Raw genomic sequence first — 19,160 nt, forward strand, 5'->3', positions numbered from 1 at the left:
TCAATATATACATCCAGGTGCGTGTGTGCAGTCATTCTTTTGCTTCTTTTTTAAATAAAATCCTCTCACTGGGAAGCCAACCGCTTGCATGTCCCTCTTTCCAGTCCCAGCTTCAAGGCGAAATGTTGGCGGAATGGCAGTGGCGTGCCCGCCAACAGCTGCTGCCAGGCCTGTCCCTCTGCCTGCCGGGGCTGTGGCACGGTGCTGTGCCTGCTGAGGCATCTCCCACCCGCAGGCAAAATGGTGCAGGGCCTCCCCTTCCTTCGCCTCTTCCCCCGGGAGGAAGGCTCTTGGTGGTGGATGAGGGGGAGGCAGGCGAAGGCTCGTGGCTGCTGGGAGCTGATGGTGGCCCCACACCTTGCTTAGTCATTCTCCGCCATCGGCGATGCCACCAGTGGGGCTCCGTCCCCCCGCTGGCCCCTCATCCACAGCCCAGTCTGGGGTGGCGGTGGTGGCCTTGGCGGAGGGAGGCCCCGGGGATGTCAGGGACTCGCGGCTGTGGCGCGGTGCCGGCTGTGGTGGCAGCGGTGGCGGGACAGAGGGAGCACCCATCCGTCGTGGCCGGGCTTTGGGGCTGGTGGCATGCTCAGGGGCCGTGCTCCGGGGCTGGGCCACGGGTGGTGGCACTGCAGGTCGGGCTGGAGCCGGGCGCTTGGCTGGAAAGAAAGCAGAGGGTCATGGTGCTGGCTGTGGGTCTCAGGTGGGCTGATGGACAAGCTGACCCTTGCCCAGCTCCCATACTGGAGTCTTGAGATGAGGGGTCAAAGCACATGCAATTTTTTGGGGTCTTTTCCCACCCTCTTCCGTTCACAAGGGGACATGAGGTTTGAACTGGGGATGCTCCCCCCCTCAGAGGACCAGTCACGTCCATCCCACAGTCCCACCTTGGCTTGGGTGGGGTTGGAACTAGATGATCTTTAAGGTCCCTTCCAACCCAAGCCGCTCTATGATTACAAAACAAAGGGCTGGATCTTGGCCACGCTGCCTGTCCTGAAGCCCTTCCCCTCCCATGTGGTGGGGTGGCCCCAGCACCTGGTCTTGCGGGACGTGGTGAGATGTGGGCAGACTGTACAAGATAGCGTTGGTGGGGCTGTCTGCCCTGTGGACATCTCCCAAGCATTGTGCCTGCATGGTCTAACCTTTACGGATGGAGTCATTGGCTGGCATTGGAGCTGGCGGCACCGTGGCTTCGGGGGATGGTCTGGTCACCTCCGTGGAAAGCGGCTGGGTGCTCACCTCGGGGCCCCTTGTGCTGGGGGAGAAGGGGACAATCAGGCTCTGGCTGTCCCATTGATGGCAGGAGTCAGCACCTCTGTGGGCCATGGTGGTGGTCCTGGCCGCCTCGTGAGGATACGGACCATGGGGTGGGGTGGGATGGAGGTGAGGAGCCCTCTGCTCCTGCCAGACTTACGCTTCTTCATCCGGGAGAGCTGGGGAGCTGGCTACGGGGGACTTGGGGGTTGGCTCTTCTACAGGAGTGTCCTTGCTGAGTCTGACATCTGCAGGCGGTGTGAACATCCCCGAGACGTTGAAATCTACATCTGGGTGGGGAGAAAGGCCAGGAAATGCTTGCTGTGCCCATGGTAGACACAGAACATCCATGGCAGGGAACTGGAGCTGCCTGGGACATTCTTCACCTATCCCTCTGCAATTTGTGGTTGCAGCAGGAGCTGGTGCTTTTCCTTTGTGCCCTTCACCTTGTGCCACTGTCCCCCGAGGGCAGAAAGGCAGAGTGAAGCCCTACCTCCGGGGAAGAGGGTGTCCGCGTTCTGGATGAGGGCTTCCACGATGCCCACCACCTGGATGGAGGAGACCGAGGCCAAGTCCAGCTGCACGGGGTCTCTGTGAGGCAGAAGTGGGGGAGGCATCAGGGAAGGACTTTTGGGAATTAACCCATTTTATGCTCATTTGGTAGGGGTAGAGCCCAAAAAGGGCTCGGTCCTTCCCCTGGAAAGCTGGCATCCCACCCAGCCAGACCTCACCCTGTGCTCTGCTGTGGCCACAGCAGGTTGGGGCCCAGCACGATGGCGATGTTGCTGGGGGTCATTTTATTCACCTCCTGGTGCTCAGCCAGCTTGGCTAAAAACTTTATCAGATACCTGTGGGGTAAAAGGAGAGGGTGAGGGGGCAGTGAGCGTGCATCTGGGAAGGAAACGGCTGCCCCTGATGGTTGCATGGGGTCAAAGAAGCCCCGTCCCACAAAACACCTCAAATTGTTGTAGCTGTCCTGGGGCAGGCGGCTGCAGGTGTCTCGCAGGCTCTGTACACGGCTGTCAACATCCTTTAAGCTGCAAGAGAGAGAAAAGGGAGGAGGGGAGACCTCAGCCAGCTTCATAGGACAGAGATGGACACGGCACGTGAGGGAGAAGGGCTGATGGTGGGCAATGTCCCAAGTTCTTGCTGCATCTCCTCCACCACTCCTGCCTGCCCTAATGTGAGGAGCCAAACAGCTGCTGGGCTTGAGCTTCAGAGCGGTCTGAATTTCTTCTGAGCACCAGACAGGCGGCGAATGGACCCCACGCTGTGGTTGTATCTCCCCATGAGACAAACGAGGCCGAGCATCCCTGCTCGGAGTGCCAGAGGAGGCAAACTGGGGCGACCATGGGCTTTTTTATCCCCATGGGACTTTTCCCCCTCGCTGACCCACCTGGCCACTTTGACCCACTCGTCGTAGAGCTCGAAGGTCATCAGAGGCTGGGGCAGCTCCCGCAGGTAGGACTTCAGCGCACCTGGAGGGGAGCAGCAGGGGTGATGGAGGTGAGGGGGTGGCAGCACCTTCATGGTCCCATTCCCCTGCCCCAGGTCACCCACCAGCCACGGCGTGGGGGTCCGAGTAAAACTCCTCCAGGGCGTTGGATCCGCTGGCCAAGCTGCTCTTCAGCTTCCTCAGCACTGAGGCGCCCGCCGCCAGCCGGAAGAGTCCCTGGGGATGGAGCGAAGGGATGAGGGGGGGGGCTGTGTTTTTTTGGGGGAAGGGGGCACGGGGTGACGAGCGCTGCCCACCTCCTCCCTCATGCCGGAGGCCAGCAGCATCATGACGCAGGCCTCGATGGGCAGCGCGATCTCCCGGCCCAAGCTCCTGAGGTGGGTCTCCAGGGGCACGCCGTAGTACCCTGCCACCGGGGTGTCCACGGAGAAGGAGGGCTCTGCGGGAGAGAGGGGGGTGCAGGGAGGGAAGGAGGATCCCGGTGGCATCCAGCCTTGGTGGCATCTCGCTCCCAGCTGGGGACGGCTTGTTGGAGGCAGTGTCCTCAGCCAGCCTCAAGCTGCCCTGCCAGCCCAAGGTGGGAGGCAGCAGCAGGCGTGGGGAGGAAAAAACATCTTTTCCAGCCTCGCTGGCCATGCTCACAGCCCTCCCCAGGCTGTCTGAAGAGCGAGCAGGTACCTGTCTGTCTGTGGCTCTCCTTCAGCTCCGCCAGAGCCGAGTCCAGAGACCCCAGGGACTGCCGGTGGTACTGGGCTTGGATTTCCAGCAGCTGCCAAAGAGGGGACTCACGGCTAGCACGCGGGAACCCCCCAGGCTTTTTTACCCCAGGAGATGTCCACACAGTAAGTAGGACTTGCACAGACGGGACTTACTCTGATGAAGTAGCTGGCGTAGCTGTCCTCTTTGGTGGAGAAGTGGTAGAGGTCAGCCATGTACTCGTCCTGGGAAGGGAGACAGCGAGAAGGGTGACCTTCTGCCTCCTGCCTGGTCTTGGGGCAGCTCCCTGTTTCTGCTCCCGGAGCTGCTGGAGGGGAGCAGGTCTCCAGCCCTGGAGCTGCCCCTCGGAGGAGAGCCGGTGATGTTCTCACCTTGCACTGCTCCACCTTCCTCTTCACCTCCTCCTCCTCTTCCTTCAGGATCTCCAGTTTGTTGGCAGAAGCAGCCCCCGGGACGGTTCCAGCACCAGTGCTGTTACTGGAGCCCTTGGCAGCTTGGTTCAGCCTTTGGGGTGGGAGAGGAGAGGCAACACCCAGCTCGTCAAAGAGGACACAGCATAGGATACATGTGAAGAAGGGACATGAGGACGAGAGGGAGCATGGGAAGGCAATACGGGTGGTTTCTCTAGGCCAGCACTGCTCACTCCCCTCGCCCAAAGGAAGATGCTGCCAAACCCCACAGGAGTCAGACTGGGGTGAGCATTGCCGAGACATTTTGCTTCCCTCTGCAGTGGCCCTGCCCTTCCCTCCGGTGTGATCAGGCCAGCGGCTCAGCCCAGAGCAGAGTACACCCAAGGACAGGGTTGCCTGCGTTGTACGGGGCTGGGGACAAGCTGGTTCCTCTTTGACTTCACCCCTGGCCCTGGGAAATTCTCTCCCCACACTAGCAGAGGCCAGTCCTCTCCCCCTTACCCCAACCCAGCCGTCCCCCATGGCCACAGCGTGCCCCGTACCGGCTCTTGATGGCGTTCCAGTCGGAGATCAACTTCTGGAGGGTCTTCTTGCGCTTCAGGATGATGGGCAGCTCCTCCTGGGAGAGAGGGGCCAGAGTGAGCAGCAGAGGTTTGGGGACGGGACAGCAGAGCGGGGTCTGGCCAGGGCTACCTCGCTGAGCTTGTTGAGGGGCTGCAGGATGTCGCGCTCCACCGCAATCTCGAACTCGGCCAGGATTTTGGCCAGCGAGCTCTGGATGCAGCAGCCCATCTCCAGGGCTTTCCTGCATGGGGGAGAGAGGTGAAGCATCCGCAGGCTGGAGACAAGTCAGCCTCTAACCCAACGCCCTCCACCGTGCCCCTACCCAGCCCCACTGATGCTGCTGTTTTCCATGCTCTCAGAACGGGGTTTTACAGCTCAGCTTGGACGTGGGAGCCCCAGGACCAAGACAGTGCCATAACCAGGGTTTTCCCATCTTTCTCCCACCAGCACTTACCCAAGGCTGGAGTCCGTGTCCAGTTCCTTGAAGCTCTCAGCCATCGTCATGGACAGAGCCATCAAGGGCAGCTTCTTCTGCACAGAGCCAAGGTTTTGGGAAAAGAGATGAGCTGATGTGCGGCAGACATGCGCCAGTCCCCTACATCTTCCCCTGGTCCAGCTCCCCGTTGGCTTTGGGGCCTGAGGAAGGACCCTTTGGAGGTAGCACTCACCACTCTCTTGTCCATCTCAGAGCCGCAGTGCCCCTGCAGACAAGCCTGGAGCCGCTTGGACACGCTGTGCGCCGCTCGCTTGGCCGGCTCGATCCTCTGCTCGATCTGGGGGTGGGAAAGTGGCACCAGTGAGCCAGCTGAGATCAGCCAGCGCTGTGCCAAAGCCGAAGCCGCCGTGCTGGCCCTGGAGCTGCCCTGGGGCAGGCAGGAGCGTCCCAGCCCCGTGACTTGGAGGTGCCAGTGGGGAGAATCATAAGATGGGACGGGGCATGTCCCCACGCGCCGCCACAAGCCGCCACATGCCTGCCGAGCCGGCCCACGCCTCACCTGAAGCAAATCTTCTGTCAGGAGCTCGGTGGCTTCTTGGGCTCTGCAGGGGAAGGAGAAGAAGCCATTAGCAGATGGGGTGCCCCCCTCGGGAAGGCAGGTCCTTGTGCATCTCACCCGCCTCTCTTTGAGCTCTGGGGAGCGGGAGATGCTGGCTACTGCCCGGACTGTCCTACACAAGGCAGAGTGAGCCCAGGAGAAGAGAGCACCAGGAGCAGAAGGCTCAAAATGCCCTGATGGGACAGGGCTACAGCACCAGTGGGAAGTTTGGGGATAAAACGTTCTCCCGACTGCTTCTTCCTCGAAGGTAAATCCAAAGCGTTTTCTGCTGGAGCCCCGGGGGTGCCTTTGCGGAGCAGGTAGCGCAGAGCTTTGGTGCCGCCAGGACTGAAGCGACTGAACTTTGTGGCCAAAGCGGGGACCTAACCCAACGGCAGCCCTCGGGGTGCCGAAATGAAAGTGGCTCTCTGGTTGGTTTTGCAAGCAACCAGAGTTCAGAGTGAATTGGGCAAAGGAAGCTGCTGGTCTGCAGCAAATTCAGATCAAAAACCCAGTGCAAAACCCAAGAGCCGCTATGGCGGCAAGACCTCCGCGACTTGTCGCAGAGGGGAGCCCTCGCTTGGAGGACCCGTCCCCTCGCTGTTCCCTGGGAACCGCCTCATCCCTCTGCCCGGCCAGTTCACATTTCTCTTTTCAGCCTCTGCAAGAAGCGACGCGGGACGAGCCCGTGGAGCCGCAGGAAGCGGGGGCGGCTGGCTCGAAATCACGTGAGACCGCGGCCCACGGCGGAGAGGCTCTGCAGCGGGGCGAAAAGCTCACCGGGGGACTGCACGAGCTGCCTGGGACCTGCTGCCCATCCGGCCTTACGTGAAACGGAGGCGCTGCCAGCGTGGGGATGGGGCATCTCCCCTCCCGGGAGGGGAGGTGGGAGAGGAGAAGCAGCTCCCTGCTGGGAAAGGCAAGAAGAGCAAGAGGCGAGGGGGCTGCAGGAGCTGTGGCAGCTCTGCTGGGGTGGTTTGAAGGACCCCGAGGACCCCGGGGACGTGGCTGGTCCCCTACAGTCTCCCCATGCTGGGGAACCCAGGTGGCGGTGTGTGGAGGTGGCTGTAGGAAAGAGGGAGCTGAGGGGGCTGGGAAGGGAGGGCCCAGCCCTGCAATTTCAGTTCTGGGTTTTGCAAGGGAAGAGCTTTGGAAAGCCTAAGAGAAAAATAAGGAAGCAGTGGAGGTGGGAGCAGGCAGGAAGAATTCGTGTGAAGCTGTAAGTCCTCCATGGGTTCTCCAAGGATCGTCTCCTTGAAGGACGTCCCAGGATGATCAGATGCAGGGCATCATTCTCAGCAGGGAGAGCAGCTCCCAGCTCCTGTCACCCTCCTGGTCACCTCACAGCCCAGGGCACGTGGCTGGAGAATCCCTGCCCATGGCCCTCATGTCCTGGAGAAGCCAACCTTGTGCCCAGCTGGGTGCAGGAGAGGCAGTTGGCCCTGAGGAGCCCATCCGTGGTGAGCAGCACCAAGCAGCTGTCCCACCACCCGTTGCTTTACGCTGAAGATGCTCTAAGCCCAATCTCACCCCACATTTTTCCCTCTTCTTTGCCCACCGGGGAGCCCAGCCCGGCCTGGGGCTCACCCTTCGGGACCTGCATCCTGCCCCCTCCCAGCCCACCGGCACGGGGAGCGGAGAAGTCCTTACCGGCTGGTGGCGTTGGGATGGGACAGCTGCTGCCGCATCCGATTGAACTGCCTCTTCATCATCTTGAGGGACGGGAGGAGACCAGGAGAGCCCTTCCACTCGGCTGTGCCTGCTCAGCACCCCTGGGTCACGCTTGGCATGGGACGCCCGCGGCCCCTCGGCTCCCCGGAGCCACCGCGCCTTGTGCTGTTGCCCAAGCACCTCTCTCCCTCCTTGCTCCTTCCTCCTTCCCTCGTTCCCCCTTTTGCTGTTTGCCGGCTTGTCCCCTCCCTCGTCCCTCCCTGGGGATGCCCTGCCTGCTTTCTCTTCCCCTCCCGTGGGCTCCTTCTCTCGCTCCCTCTCTTGCTGGGCTTCCTTCCTCCTCCGGCCGCCCCTCGCTGCGGATCAGGTAAGAGCAGTTCGGAGCTCCTGCTCCGCTCTGTGTTCCTGTCACCACCCCACAAGTATAAATAACTTAAGCCCAGCCTTAAAGGGGAAATATTATTACAGCAAACACGTAACAAGGCAGGACAAGCATAAACTGCTGCAGAGCCCGAGCAAAGGGCCCACGCTCTTTCCTGCTCTCTGTCAAAAAGCTGGCACCTTTTCCCCGCACCCTACCTGGTCACCCAAACTTTGGGCACCTCTCCCCGGACAGCAAAGCCTCCCCTGTGCCTCTTTCCTTCCCCTCCTGAGCCACCGCAGAGCTGCGGTGAAGGGCTGGTGCCTTCTGCCCTGCGGAGGCCCCCTTCCTCCTCGCACAGTCGCACGGGGACCACAACCTCCCCGTTCCCATGCTCGGGTGTTGCAGAGCTGCACCGGGGCTCTGCTCCTGCCAGGGCGCAACTTCTCGAAAACCACCCCACCCAGCGCTTTTGCTCCTGCTCGGCGAGGTGCAGACGTCGCTTATCTGCAGCTACCTGCAGCTGGGACTTCCCTCCTCCTGCGCTGAGACGGAGCCGAGCCCGCTGCTGCCCGGGCTGGCAAAGGAACTAGCAGCCGAGCCCAGACGGGAAGCGGTCAGCTCGTGGGCAGGGGCAGCCAGCAGCCAGGGGAAAAGAGGCTGTAAGGCCCACCCCACCTGTGCCCCAACGCCTCGGTAGCTCTGGGCTCTGTTCCTCCTTGCTGGAAGGCGAGCTGGCAGCAGGGGTGCAGCAGAAATGGACTTACAGCAAAGAGAAAGCCCCCCTGGGCCGGTGGGCCAAGCCGTGGCCTCTTTCCTCCCAACACCAGGCACGTGGCTGCTGCTTCCCAGAGCAAATCCCCCTCCAGTAACCCCCAGCCCTGCAAGAAAACTGCCCCACGGGGCCTTTTCCGACCGGGGAAGGAGGAGGAAGTGCTGCTGAGGGCGGCCACAAAGCCACCAGCCCACAAAAACAGCCGAGCGGGGTACAGGGGCCGGGGGCACGGCCCCTGCCCACCGCCTGCTCCCCAAGAGAGGGAAGCGGCACCCAGCTCGCGGCGTGGAAGTGATTTGCTCTGGAACAGGAATTGAGAGCAGCTCGGGGACTTCCAGCATTCCCCTCACCCCGTTCATACGGCAGGGGAAGCGTCGCAGCGAGGGCTTGGGCAAGCAGGGGCAGGATGTGAGCTGGAAGCTACCCCCGGCAGGGTGGAAACAGCTCCTCGGAGCAGTCAGGGAGAGGAGTCACTCCTTGGGTGAAAAGGGACAGACTCAGGAAAGAACTCTTTATTTCCCATAAATACAGCAGATTCTTCGCGCCGGGCGTTTTTAGTTTCTTTTTTTTTGTTTGTTTGTTTTCTTCCATTTACAGAATTTGCACTGAAAATATATACAAGTCTGTTCTTGAACCAAACAAGATCTGCAAAGAAAAAAAAAAAAAACATACAAAACCCTGAAGAGACCAGAAAGGGAAGTAAGACACAGCAGAACCCCAGCACAAAGACCTCGCTTCCCCCTCTCCTCTGCCACTCGCTGCCCCCAGCTCCCAGCCCTCTCCCTCTCCACTGCCCCCAGGCTGAGAGCACAACACCTCCCACATCCTCTCCCCCTTGTGCAGGTTTCCCTCTACCTCCAGCAAGCTGATCGGGAGCACAGCTTGCCCCCAAGATCCAGCCCGGTTAAAAACAGCTTATGGAAGGGAAGCAGCTCCTACGTGAGGACAGGGATTGTCAGGGATGTGCCACCCCCTGGTCTCCTCCCCGCCTGCAGATCCCCGCTCTAGTGTCACAGTGATCAGGCAGCTGGGCGAGCCCCCCCCCCGCTGCAGGGAGAGAAAACCGGGGGGCAAAGGCGCGCAGGGCACAGCTGTACCCCGGTTTCTCCCCCCCAATGTGGTGCTGGGCTCCCGGTGCAGAGCTTTGTGGTGCCCCCTGGTGATGCGCTGGGCTGCGGTCTGCCCCCCAGGCTGTCGTTTCCCCGGCTGCAAGGAGAAATCAGAGCTGGAAGGAATCATCCCACTTCCTCGTCCGTCTCTCCAGCCCAGCCAGGGGAGCTAAGACAAGGTGTCGCTTCCCCTCCCAGCCCGGCGGAAGGCTGGGGGGAGGCTCGGCCCCCCACAGAAGGCCCCTTTTGAACATGCCCCTCGCAGGACAAGCAGGTGTGAGGGTGCAGCCGCGGTCCCAAATGCTTGCTGCAGCACATAAAGCACAGAGGAAGGCTGCACGCTTCCTCCCTGCAGGGTTTCAGTGCCCAGAAGCCAAGGACTCAGAGCTGAAGGGGATGGGGAGGCAGGAGGCAAGCCCTTCCCACTGCCCACCGCCCTCCAAGACCTCTGCCTGCCGCTGGAAAGAGGGGGACAGTAGAATATCTCCCCCTGGCCCCCCAAAACAAGGATGGCTGCCTGCTCTGTGGTGCTGGAAAACCCCCATGGCCCCCTTCAGCCTCGTTCTGTGCCAGCTCCAGGGTGATCCCACCAGAAAGGGGGCCCAGCTCCCAGGAGAGGGCAAGGGGGAAGCCCCGAGAACTCAGCATTTGCTAAGGGAGCAGTGCAGAGCATCAAGCGGCTGAAGGGCGGAGGGAGGATAGACACGGGAAAGGAGCTTCCTTCGCTACACCTTGCCCCAGGCTGAGGCTCTTAAAGCTCCCCATCCGCACTCCCCACTGCACCTAGAGGGGAAAAGCAGGGTTAGAAGAGAAGCTGGACAAACTGGAGAGGGAGAAATGCCTTCGGAAGAGCAGGGAAGGCAACTGTTCACCCCCAGGAAGCTCGACTGCGCTTCTGCTCCTGTGGGACGAACATCTCCTGGTGTCTCTGCTCTCACCCTGGAGGCAGGCTCCCTCTGGCCCTTGCCCGGCCGCCTGGAGCAGAGCGTGAGCAGCAGCCCCCCACCCACCCTCCCCGTCTCCTCGGGCTGCCCCAGCCCCCGAGGGCTGGCTTCCCGAGGACTCTGCAATGTAGTGCCTGCAACGTGCGGCCCTAGAGGTTTCCCCAGGACTCCGGTGGGGGGAACTGGTCCACATCCCCCATTTCATTGTAGGTTTGCTCTCCCATGGTGAAGGTCAGCTTATATCGTAGCCTCACTTTCTCCTGGGGATGGGGGAGAAAGGATAAGCAGTCAGAAGGCGTTTTGTCCAGGCAACGAGATCAGCCTGCTCACGCCCCAGGGGCGGCGTTGTTACCTTCTGTGGGTTAGCGAGCAGCAGGACTTGTGTGATGGCACTGGGATGGACGATGGGGTTGAAGGCCGGCAGCTCCGTGCCCGAGGGAGGCTGTAGCTTCACCTTCATCACCTGGGGAGAGAGGAGAGCATCCCACGGTCCTGAGAGGGACGTGGCAGCCTATCTAGTCAGAGAGCCTTCCTGCTAATCTGAAGGCAACACGGTTTGATCTCTGCCCACGGAGCTCTTCTGTCCACCCACCCTGCCCTTCCTGCAGTCCCATGGGAAGCATCTGGGGACCCGAGCCGCGGCAGCTGCCTTACCTTGGGGACAGCAGACTGAAAGACAATGTTTCGGATGGGCTGCGGGGCCGTGCTCAGCATAGAAATCACCACCACCAGCACGTCAGGCCTCTCGGGCAGGGCGTCCTTCGCGAAGTGGAAGAGGACACGAAAACCATGCTGGTCGTACACCGTCACAGGGAGGATGCTGCCTGCGGGAGAGGCCGGGATGGGCAGCAGTCAGCCAGGAGGGAATCGGCCTGCAGCAACCCTCCCCACCAGCCCCACTGCACACAAGGAACTGACACAACTCCTCTTCAGCCCCCCTGAAGTCCAACAGGCAAGCTTCCCTTCCACGGGTGCACCCCCTTGGTACCCTGCCCAGTTCTCTCTTCCCTGATCTGCCCGGTTCCCTTCCAAATGGCCCACCTCCCCCCCCAGAAGCTCGCCCCGCTCTTTCAACCCAGCTCACTGGGTTTGATCGACTCCAGAGGCACAGTGATGTTGGCCAGCGAGATCTCCTGGGGCAGCGTGGTGGCAGGAGGCCGTGCTGGGCCAGGAGCGCTTCCCGGCGGCGTGGTCGCAGCTTTTGGAAGCGCAGCAGGGGCAGGCACCTCCGAGGTCAGGGGCAGCGGCGGGTTAGAAGTGCTCTGCAGCACGGGCAGAGCACTGGGGTTGGGGGCTGAGGAGCCAGAGCTGCTCCGGTTCTGGAGATCCCTCAGGGTGAGCCGGGGGGGTGGCTGCTTCTCCCTGTGGGGTGAAAGACAGAGGGTGAGGAGTGAAACGTCTGTGTCCAGAGCCTCAAGGTGGGGAGAGATACGAGACTGCCCTGACCCTGCTTACCATCGCACTTGTTGGGACTCCGGAGGCAGAGACTGTTGCAGCAGAGTCTTGCCCAGGAGGTCCAAGTCATCCAGGCCACTTGTGCAAGCTGAAGGTTTGGGGGAGGACGTGCCCGCGTCTGCTTTGACTGGCGGTGCTGCCACAACGGGGGCGATGCTGAGCTCGCTGCTATCGGATGACTGTGGAGAGAGGACACGGGAGAGCCCCCCAGCCCCAGGCAGGGCTGTGCATCAGCATCAACCACGAGATCTGGGGCGTTTCCTTACCTACTCCACCTCTTTCTCCACCACCCTCCCCACCTGCTTCCACGGCTCCCAGCACGTTACCTGGAAGCTGTTCCAGCCACTGCTGTCACCAGCCTGGGCAGGATGCGGCGCTGGATCGTTCAGGCCTGCCAGAGAGGGAAATAAACACATGGAGCTGAGCTACCGAGTGGGCGAGGGCACTAAATGGGGCCTGAAATAGGGCACCTGTAACCGAGAACCCTCCGTCAGGCAAGACACAAGCAGTAGGGCAGAGCCACCACTACAGCCTCCATGTTGGCCTCCATCCTTGTTTGGGAAGGAGCAGGGAGGATGGTGGTGGTTTTTGTGCCCAGGGATCCCACTGCAACCGGCAGCGTCTGCTGGGCAGACACACCCCACCTTCACCTGCATCTGGGAGACCACACTGTCTACTTCAAAGCACCCATCCTAGGGAACAAACACTTTGTTGGGGAAAAACACGACTCTGGAGCTTTCTAGGACTGGTACCTCACAAGACTTCCATGTGAACAGTTCTGGAAGTCCCCGTGTGTCTACTGTCAGCCTAGTGACATCAACTGCAAAGAGGAAACACGAGGAGCTGGGGGTGACCCACCCTCGTGGTGCCATCTGCTGATGGCCATTGCATCACTCTGGATTTACCTGCCAGGTCAGTTTACCCCGAGCACACCAGAGGGTACGTCCCTGGGGGTTCTCTCTGGCTTGTCAGGAAAACAGGATGGGACCTAAGTTCAGAATCACGCCAGGGTCTTTCGTGGCATCTCCCTCGCACTAAGTGAGGGCCACCTCTTGGTCTTGCACAATTCACCTCTCCCTCTTTCACGTGTCTGCCACAAGAAGCACCATCCGCTCAGATTCTCCAGGCTCAAGGACATAAAAGAGAGCTTTTGCTCCGGCCTCCTCACCTAAAGACATGAGCTCATCATCCAGCAACGAGACAGAGCCAGCCTGCTCAGGCACAGGGACTGCCGAGCCACCGGAGAGGGTGGGCAGGGCTGGGTAGGAAGGGCCTGCTGCTGGGAGGTCCAGTCCTGACAGATCCAGAAGCGCTGAGGTGCTACCTGAAAAGAAAAGAAAACCAAGGTGAGAGGCAAAATCCTTACCCCAATCCGCTGAGTGTGCCGAGAGCCAGTTCCCATCCTTCCTCACACCTGGGAGAGGGAAGTTCCCATCTGCTCCCCCTTCCAATTCCCTCTCTTCACGCATCAGTCATCTCTACAAGCTATTTCTTCATCCCAGTCCAGCTCTGAACGCCCGCAGGTTTCACCTTTCCACTTCTTTCAATCTTCTTGTACACCAACAGGGTCCCTGTGCTTGATCTCCCTATCCCCCGCCCGCCAGCTCTCCTCACCTCGCAGGGGACCAGCCAGCACCTCCCCGTTGATCTCTTCGCCCCGCACAAGCTGCTTGTAGAGATTGATCACCTGTGTCAGGTTGTCGTTGGCTTGCAGGATCTCCGCTGAGATGGAGCGGATAGAAAAGTTTTAAAATAGTAAAGAAACAGTGAGAAAGAAATAAATAGTAAAATAGTAAAGAGGGGTGACTTCTGTACCCCACTCGGCCTACTCCTTCAAAGCAATTCCCCGGGACATGACAGCAAAGAGCATTTTGGACATTGTTGCTGCAAACTTTCTTAAAATAGGCTGATACTTCAGCAAGACAAGCACAGCCCAGCAAGTACAAACAGCGAGCAGCCAAGCCACCCCGACGCAGCAGCTGCTGCGAGATACCGCACCGCAGGTAGCCCGAGCACAGACTGCTGAGAAAAGATGGAGTGAGAAGGGGACAAAGCCCAGCTCTGCTTACCCAAAGCTTCATCATTGTCTTCTGTGTCACTGGCGAGCCGGAAAAGCATGGGCCTCATGCGCTCGCAGCGCTGATACAGCTCCTGGGGGAGAGGAAAAAGGGGCACCGGGGTGAGCAGCGGGTGCAAAACAGGCAGGAGGAACTCGGGAGGATAACGGTCACTCATCTCGGCTAAGCCCAAGCCTCTCCTCACCTTCATTAGGTCCTCGTTGCTCTCCGTCGTCTCCCCCTTGCTGTAGTTTGTCACCATCTCTGTCAGCAGCTTCACGTTGTTGTTCACCTCCTCGATGGCATTCACCCTCTTGGAGATCTTCTCCATGCGCTTCTGGTCCTGGGGGGGAAGCAGGTCCTTGCTCGTCAGCGCATCGACTCCCGGGACTTTATCACAGCAACGCTGCCCCCGGAACAGTCTCACTCCCGTGGAAAAACCCAGACCATCTCTGCGGCGGCACTTGCCAGACAGAACTGCCACAGATCTCGTGCTGCAGCAGGGTTTGTGCCACAGAAACCACTCGGAGTCACTCCTCCAAGTAGTCGAAGAACGGCAGAAGTCACACACGGACTCCGGCACTGCTGCTGCAGAACTTTTTGCAGCTGCTCTGTACTAAGGACAGAGCCTCTCTGCTCCCGTGGTACCCAGCTACTGCCCCAGAGGCCGTGACTCCCTGCCCTCCTCCTCCCCAGCCGCACCTCCTGAACCATCTCCTTGATGAGCTTGTTGGCAGCCCGGAGGTCCTCGGGATGGGAACTTTTCAGGAGGCGAGCCAGTATCTGCAAGAGAAAAGGCACCTCTGAGCCCGGGCTGAGGGGCTGGCAGCCGGAATCGCTCCTGCAGTGCTGGAGGTGGTGGAGACGCCCAGCCCCAAACCCACGTCAGGCAGAGGCAGCAGACAGCACCAGCCCTTTGAGAACCCTGCTACAACAGCTTGAGGGCCAGCAGAGACCAGGGAGAGAAGTGTAACCGGTCCTCCTTTCTCCATCGTGGTTCTGGCTGTGTAAGAGAAGTCTTTTTCTGAAGAGCCCCTGAATTCAAAACCTGCCTGCCGTGCACCACGGAGAGCCTGGAGCACAGCCCTGCAGGACACACACAAGTCCCCCTTGGTGACCCAGGGAGACAAACTACATCCCCTGCAGCGAGCTGGCAACCCATCTCTGCTGATGAACTAGACCCAGACCCTCGACTCTCACTGGATCCCAGAAGCAGTGAGGACGCATCCCCTCTCTGTCCCTCTCCTTGCACAGACCCCTTACCTTCGATTTCTCTTCGTCGTCAAAGATGATGTTCTTGGGACGAGGAGGCGGCGGCGGGAAAGGAGCATCGTCAGGCAGTTTGGGGTCACATTTCACAATGCCTGCAGCAGAGACCGACGGAGATGTCAGGAGGTCTCACCCTGGGATGCACTGCCACCCAGGGCAATTCTTCCCTAACAGCCAATCATTCCCAGCTGGAACAGAGGGCTTTTGGGTCTGCTCCTGCCAGCTCTCATCCTAAACTGTGGTTTTTACGCAAGAACTGATGCCCCAACCTCCCCAGCAGCATCCTATCTTTGACAAATCCAGCACTCGTGCTGCCAAAGTGCTCATATCCCTTCAGCACCAACCCATTCCAGCGTGCCATCCCCTGTAGGAGATAACCCCTCCAACCCATCTAGCACCTCAGATCACCAGCAATTCCCTCTGCCCAGCCAGGAGCCCCACAGGGCTCCCCTTTTTTGCCAATCCCTGCTGCAAAGCCAAGCAGAGAGATGGACGCGCTGAGTCTGGGCACGGATACAGTCTGGTTTGGATCCTGCCTGGACAAATAGGGAGAAAGAGCAAGACTTCCATCCCCCTTCCAGACCCCTGCCTCTCACCTTGTTTCTTCAGCATCTGGTAGGCCTCCAAGATCTTCACCTCGTGAGGCAGCCCCAGCGTCCAGCTGTACATCAGCTCCAGGATCTTGGACTTCACTTTTTCTGGTGTCCGGCTGCCGAGGTACTAAAGGAAGAGAGGAGGCCTGAAGCTGATCCGAGCTGTCACAAGCCTGGCCTGTTCCCCTCCTCCCCTCCCCCAGCAGAAGTGAGACAGTTCCCAACGGCGCAAGGACAAAGAGGAAGCAGGCAGGAAAGCTCACAAGGCCCTTGCAACACGTCCTCTTGGTTTCCACCACAGGAGGTGGGAGAAGTTCTGCACCAGCAGCCCCTCGGCAACACCCAGGGGCTGGTGGGAACGCTCCGGCAGGTGTTTGTCACCTTGCGAGGGAAACCATGCTACCAGATGGTGGCACCTTCATGGGCACCGGTGGTAAAAACAGTGAACGTGCCACCAAAGGCTTAGTGCAGATGACATCCTCCAGAGCAGCCCAGCAAGAAGGCCGTGGGACCCAACCGCTGCTGTCCCTGGCCGTCCACTGTCACAGGTCACACGCTGTGACTGACGGCCTCAGGTTTTCCCTGGTTATATTTAGTCCGCGTTCCCTTAACTCCATGCTTGCAGGCGACGCGAGCTGCCTGCCCTGGCTGAAGGAAGGAACACGCCCGGCTGGTGCAGCAGCATCAGCAGAGGGGCAGGTAAGGAGCTGGAGCTTCAAACGGGCTCGGCAGAGCACCGCTGACCAGGCCTGGGCTTGCCCTCAGAGCGTCTCAGCCAGGCTGGGACACCCTGGAGAGACAGGGTCACGGTGTCAGAGCCAAGGGAGGCTCCTGAGCACAGACAAAGCTCAGCAGAAATGCAGTAAAAGTGTGCTCCAGGCCCGAAGATGAGCTCAGAAGTCTCACAACTGCTGGTTGCAGCAGGTCTGGCTGACCCACAGCCTCCTGCAATAAGGATCAGCCAGGAGCAGGTCAAAGCTCAGCTTCCCACTGGAAACCTCACCAGGAAACGTGGACTAAATGTCTCCCAGCATCATCCCGTTTCCCCCACATCCCAGCGGACATCTGCCCCCTCTGCTCCACCACCATTTCTTCCCAAAGCCCTCCTCCCCCCCAGACTGAGGTTCCCTCTGGCAGGATGCCGCGGGACCCACCTTGGGTGACACCACCTTGATGAGCTCGTTGAGGAAGCGGAACTTGCCCACCTCATCGTGGAAGCGCTTGCCGCAGCTCTTCATGCAGGACTCCAGCACCTGGGGAGAGGGCTGGGTCAGCCGGTTCAGCATTCGGCTCCCCCTCACCAGGCACGGGGCCTGGGGCTTTCCTTACAGCGCCTTGCGAGGACGCCCGCCTCCCCTCCGTAACGCCACCCTCCTGAAGGAGAGGGAGCTTTTTTAATCTGGGGTCAGTCTTTCCAGAGGTGGCTCATCCAACCATGGAACAGGACATCCGTAGCGCACCAGAGCCATCCAGAGGTGGAAAGGAAGAGCTCACAGATGCTGGTTCACAGCTCCTCCACTCCTGCATTGCCACCTTCAGCCTGTCTCCCTCCCCAGGGCTTGGGTGCACCAGGGTTTTCTCCGAACACGACTTCCCAGAAGTCCAAAGCTTCCCTTCCCCGCGTAGAACTGCGGCAACCCCACCCCGCAGCCCTCCTCAAGCCCCGCCACCCCTTACCGTGAGGGCCTGGATGGCTTCCCATTCCTGCGGGGACTGGATCTTGTGCGCCAGCAGCCGGGTGGCGAGCGGCGGGCTGGACGGCGCCGAGAGGCAAAGAGAAACCTCGTTGGTTACTGACGATAACCCCGCTCCTGGGCTTTTATTTGAAAACCCCGGCGCGTCACCAGCCCAAGGCACGGACGAAACCCCAGGCCGCCCCCAAACCCCGCAGGAACCCCTTGATTTACCCCCGCAGGGTGCCTCGGGGCCGTGCCAGCGACAAGGCCGGCAGGAAACCCGCCTCCCCCCGTGCTCTCTCACCCCTCCAGCTCCTTGTTGAGCTGCTCGCAGAAGGCGCCGATGCCGTCCCAGTCCAGGTCCCTGTTCAGCGGGCTGGTGGCCTTGTCTGCGGGCGGCACAAGGGCGGCCTCAGCCCGGGCCGGGCCGGGCCGAGCCCCCCAGCCCCTCCCCGCCCCCGGTACTCACTGATACGAGCCTCCAGCGTCTCGGGCTCCATGCCGGGCCCTCCCCGGGCCGCCCCCGGCCCCGTCCCCGCCGCCGCCGCCTCAGCGGGGCCCCGCCGCGCCGCCCGCCCGCCGCCGGGCCATAGAGAGGGCAAGGAAGCAGGCTAGAGCGCCGCCCGCCCCGCCGCCGGAAGTGGCGGCGCGCGGAGCCCGCCCCCTGCCGGCCGCTAAGCGGGAGGGAGGGGCCGGAGGCCTCCCGGAGGGCATAGAGAGCGGGGGAAGTTGAGGCTAGAGCGCCGGATAATGAATACAGCCGGAAGAGCGGGTGGTGCTGGCAAGTGAAGCCGCTTCCGGTGCGGCGACGGAAGCGCTTCCGCCCCGCCGTGGGGCCGCGTGTCCTTTAAAAGGACACCAGCCCGCCGGCTGCGGCGCATGCGCGGTGCGCGCCTGAGGGGGGCGCTGTGCGCGTAATGGCGGCGGCGCCCCTGAGGGAACGGGGGGGGGGGTAATAAACAGTAACGGGACCGCTCCTGGCCGCCGCCGTCGTTAATTTATTACTGTTTTTATGACAGGATCCGGCTTTCTGCCCGGCTGAGCGGCTGCGGGGGCGGCTGGGCTTGGGGCTGGGTTGGTTTGGGTTGGCGGGTGGTGGAATCCTGCACGTAAACTGAGAGGGATAAACTGAGGGGAATAAACCGATGGAAGTAAACCAACGGAAATAAACGGAGGGAAACAAACCCATGGAAATAAACCGAGGGCCTTTCAGGAATGTAAACCGTGCCGCCTCCCCCTCTCCGCGTGGCTCTGGCAGCCTTGGCCGTCCCCAGCCCCGGCACTTCATAAGCGCCGCTCGCTTTCTCCGCGCTCCCGCGGTTTTGCGAGGAACAATGCGCGTTCCCCTTCCAGGCTGCCTCTTCCCGTAATGCTGCCGAGCGCTGCCCACACGGCGACCCCCGGGGAACGGAGGCCTCCGGCTGCTTGAGGAGCCCCGGGAGGCCTCCGGCTGCTTGAGGAGCCCCGGGGTGCTGAAGCCCCCCCCGAGCGCCGTGCGGCACTCACCCCGCAGGTGGCAGGCGAGGGAAACGCCCCGATGTCGCGCTCCTAATGGCTTTTCCACACGGATAGCCATTGTTTTTTGCAGGGATTTTTTGGCCATTAAAGCGCTTTTTTTGCTGCCTGACCGTATTATATATATATATATTTTTAACTCGCTGCCTTGCATCACAAAGCTTTTTTAAGGGCCTTTCGTAGACAATTGCCACATCCTTTCCTCTGCCGTGTTCAGGCACGTTTTCACGCGAGTTATTTTGGTCGCGTGAGTCAGCCCTGCCTGTCGCCGCTGCCCCTTCAGCTTTTCTGAGAACCCTGACA

The 19,160-nt window shown here is 60.7% G+C and overlaps 2 protein-coding genes and 1 long non-coding RNA gene across 4 annotated transcripts; 1 reads left to right on the forward strand and 2 right to left on the reverse strand.

Moving 5' to 3' along the window:
* Positions 1–22: 22 nt before the first annotated feature.
* Positions 23–8,021, reverse strand: SH3BP1 (SH3 domain binding protein 1). Its single transcript, XM_035339660.1, has 18 exons — positions 7,083–8,021; positions 5,394–5,436; positions 5,067–5,171; positions 4,853–4,929; positions 4,528–4,639; positions 4,377–4,453; positions 3,796–3,928; positions 3,580–3,648; positions 3,386–3,476; positions 3,004–3,146; positions 2,812–2,923; positions 2,648–2,729; positions 2,208–2,288; positions 1,983–2,099; positions 1,745–1,842; positions 1,412–1,541; positions 1,140–1,252; positions 23–656 (listed from the first exon to the last, which is right to left on the reverse strand). Exons 1-18 carry the CDS (start codon positions 7,142–7,144, stop codon positions 367–369), a joined length of 1,935 nt encoding a protein of 644 aa, XP_035195551.1. The 5' UTR covers positions 7,145–8,021; the 3' UTR covers positions 23–366.
* Positions 8,022–9,862: 1,841 nt separating this feature from the next.
* On the forward strand, positions 9,863–10,138 carry LOC118174385. Its single transcript, XR_004754632.1, has 2 exons — positions 9,863–10,010; positions 10,096–10,138. It is a non-coding gene; the product is annotated as an uncharacterized LOC118174385 (long non-coding RNA).
* Positions 10,139–10,215: 77 nt separating this feature from the next.
* On the reverse strand, positions 10,216–17,948 carry GGA1 (golgi associated, gamma adaptin ear containing, ARF binding protein 1). 2 transcript variants are annotated; one of them, XM_035339644.1, is made up of 17 exons: positions 17,812–17,948; positions 17,647–17,731; positions 17,344–17,419; positions 16,821–16,919; positions 15,670–15,793; positions 15,068–15,168; positions 14,507–14,587; positions 14,010–14,147; positions 13,817–13,898; positions 13,362–13,469; positions 12,916–13,071; positions 12,074–12,138; positions 11,748–11,926; positions 11,377–11,654; positions 10,947–11,116; positions 10,645–10,755; positions 10,216–10,552 (listed from the first exon to the last, which is right to left on the reverse strand). In XM_035339644.1, the coding sequence occupies exons 1-17, from the start codon at positions 17,840–17,842 to the stop codon at positions 10,442–10,444; spliced, it is 1,995 nt and encodes a 664-aa protein (XP_035195535.1). In that variant the 5' UTR covers positions 17,843–17,948; the 3' UTR covers positions 10,216–10,441. The 2 variants fall into 2 exon arrangements, with proteins under 2 accessions (XP_035195535.1, XP_035195539.1); XM_035339648.1 differs by lacking the exon at positions 17,647–17,731 and having other exon boundaries at positions 17,812–17,876.
* Positions 17,949–19,160: the final 1,212 nt, after the last annotated feature.

This window comes from Oxyura jamaicensis, chromosome 1 (genome assembly GCF_011077185.1).
Source record: "Oxyura jamaicensis isolate SHBP4307 breed ruddy duck chromosome 1, BPBGC_Ojam_1.0, whole genome shotgun sequence".
In the NCBI taxonomy this organism is placed as follows: domain Eukaryota; kingdom Metazoa; phylum Chordata; class Aves; order Anseriformes; family Anatidae; genus Oxyura; species Oxyura jamaicensis.